Raw genomic sequence first — 2,068 nt, 5'->3', positions numbered from 1 at the left:
TTCCCATCGCATCCAATCTCGTCAAATAACACAATATACACTATTCCGCAAATATTCCCTTTCTACCTACGACTCTGATCTAACCACACCCTATAACAAACCTTCCCATCGCATCATCTCGTCAAATAACACAATATACACTATTCCGCAAATATTCCCTTTCTACCTACGACTCTGATCTAACCACACACTATAACAAACCTTCCCATCGCATCATCTCGTCAAATAACACAATATACAATATTTCGCAAATATCTACATTCTACCTACGACTCTGATAACAAACCTTCCCATCGCATTATCCCACCGCATAACACAATTCACAAATTTTCGCATGCTATATCAGGCGGCCGATGCCGCCGCAGTTGCAGCGACAGATAAATCAAAGTTTGACCAGCCACCCCAGAAGAAACACAAAAAGGACACTCGACTGTATTTGGATATGACAGTGACTCCGCTGTTGTTTGAGGCGCTCACAGAGCTAGCTGAAATCAGGTGAGGTTGATTTGAATTCTACTTTCTATTTGGTTTTGGTTTTGTGAGGTTTCGTTTAGGTCCGGGTTATGACTGACCTTCTTATATGGTGCATTTATTCGGATTTGCGAATTATGTATACTTAATATCACAAGGGCGCTGGTTTAGGTGTTGTATATATATATATATATATATATATTTATATATATGTCAGCTGATAAACTAGGCACAATGCATATGAACCGATGTAGCGAACCCCACGCTGCTTCCCTGATATGTTGTGTGGGTATATATACATGTGCATCAATTGCAATTATGTGATTCCACGCACTGAGTCTTTGGTTTATTCATTTTCGATTCGCACTGTACATTCAGGCCGGACGATCCCGTACAGTATCTGGCACAATATCTACTAGACAACAAACATCGTGTGCTAAGACCCAATGGCGAGGATGATGAGACGGGCAACAAATAATAGAGATACATACACTTGAGTATATGACATGCCTATCTCTATATATAGATCTGCGCCTACATCTGGGCGTATAGATGGCAATGTATATACACGTGTACACAGTTTTACAGCAATGTTCGCTATACAAACGCAGGCTGCCCGATGTCTGTCGCGGCTCCCGCCCGATCCCCAGCACGAGAATGACATAACTAACAACCTCTTCTGTTAAATAAGTGGAGCGGCTTTTCCGAATCCCTGACAATATGTTACCGACAACCTCCGCGCATACTACGTACCGTAGTAATCGGGCAGCACTTATTGAGCGTAGGCGATACCCTACAACCACATGCAATGGTATAGTGATTAGTATACGCATGATACAAACGGTTGAGCAAAGTGATTGGCTCTTGGGGCGTGCGCTTATCCTGCATGCTTGAGGTATCTGAACATATGCGCCTTCACGTCGCATGCAAGGAAAGTATATGAGTTTTCGCCACACACTTCGGGTCCGCTATTGCCGATGCACCAGGTTCATCTTCTAGCTCCTCCGTTGTTTCGGTCACATGTGCATGGATAATACGTATGTGCATGGGGGGCTGCGGTAGCAAGCATGTATCGTGAGAGAGTACACTGTACTCTCTCACACACACGCGTTTGGCAGCCTCTCATAGTCACAATAAAGAAAAAAACAATGAGCGGAAGCACACAATACAGGAGAGTTAAAATAACGGAACAGTGGAAGATAATAACTCGATAGAACTCAACTGGTACGGGATGTATGGACGCATGTACAAGCACGTGTGGCGATACTCATTAGTGGGTAAAGAACAGTTCAATTGTGCGAGGGTTGTGAGCTTGCGATGACCTTTCGGAACACATAGGCATGGGCGATTTTAAGGTCTGGAGGCCTCCGGCTGCGCGGGAATTTGCAAGTAGTTGTGTAGTACAACAGAAATCCAGCAAACACAAGTTCGAAATAAATTTTGAGACAGAACATCACAGCAAATAGCCAGAACTCGGCATAGTGCTGTAACAAGATATATATATATATATATATATATATATATATATATATATATATATATATATATATATATATATATATATATATATATATATATATATATATATATATATATA

General features: G+C 41.5%; 1 protein-coding gene across 1 annotated transcript in view; it reads left to right on the top strand.

Moving 5' to 3' along the window:
- The window catches only part of SARC_08237 (hypothetical protein), a 3,090-nt gene extending 1,589 nt beyond the window's left edge, over positions 1–1,501 (top strand). Inside the window, exons 2-3 of the mRNA XM_014297800.1 lie at positions 347–495; positions 850–1,501. Of these exons, the coding sequence (XP_014153275.1) occupies positions 347–495; positions 850–949 (249 nt within the window). The 3' untranslated portion in view covers positions 950–1,501. The remainder of the gene's footprint in view (positions 1–346; positions 496–849) is intronic.
- The last annotated feature ends 567 nt before the right edge of the window (positions 1,502–2,068 follow it).

The sequence above is a fragment of the Sphaeroforma arctica genome, assembly GCF_001186125.1.
Source record: "Sphaeroforma arctica JP610 unplaced genomic scaffold supercont1.722, whole genome shotgun sequence".
Classification (NCBI taxonomy): Eukaryota; class Ichthyosporea; order Ichthyophonida; genus Sphaeroforma; species Sphaeroforma arctica.
The sequence above is the reverse complement of the archived record's forward strand: the minus strand, read 5'-3'. Positions and strand labels throughout refer to the sequence as shown.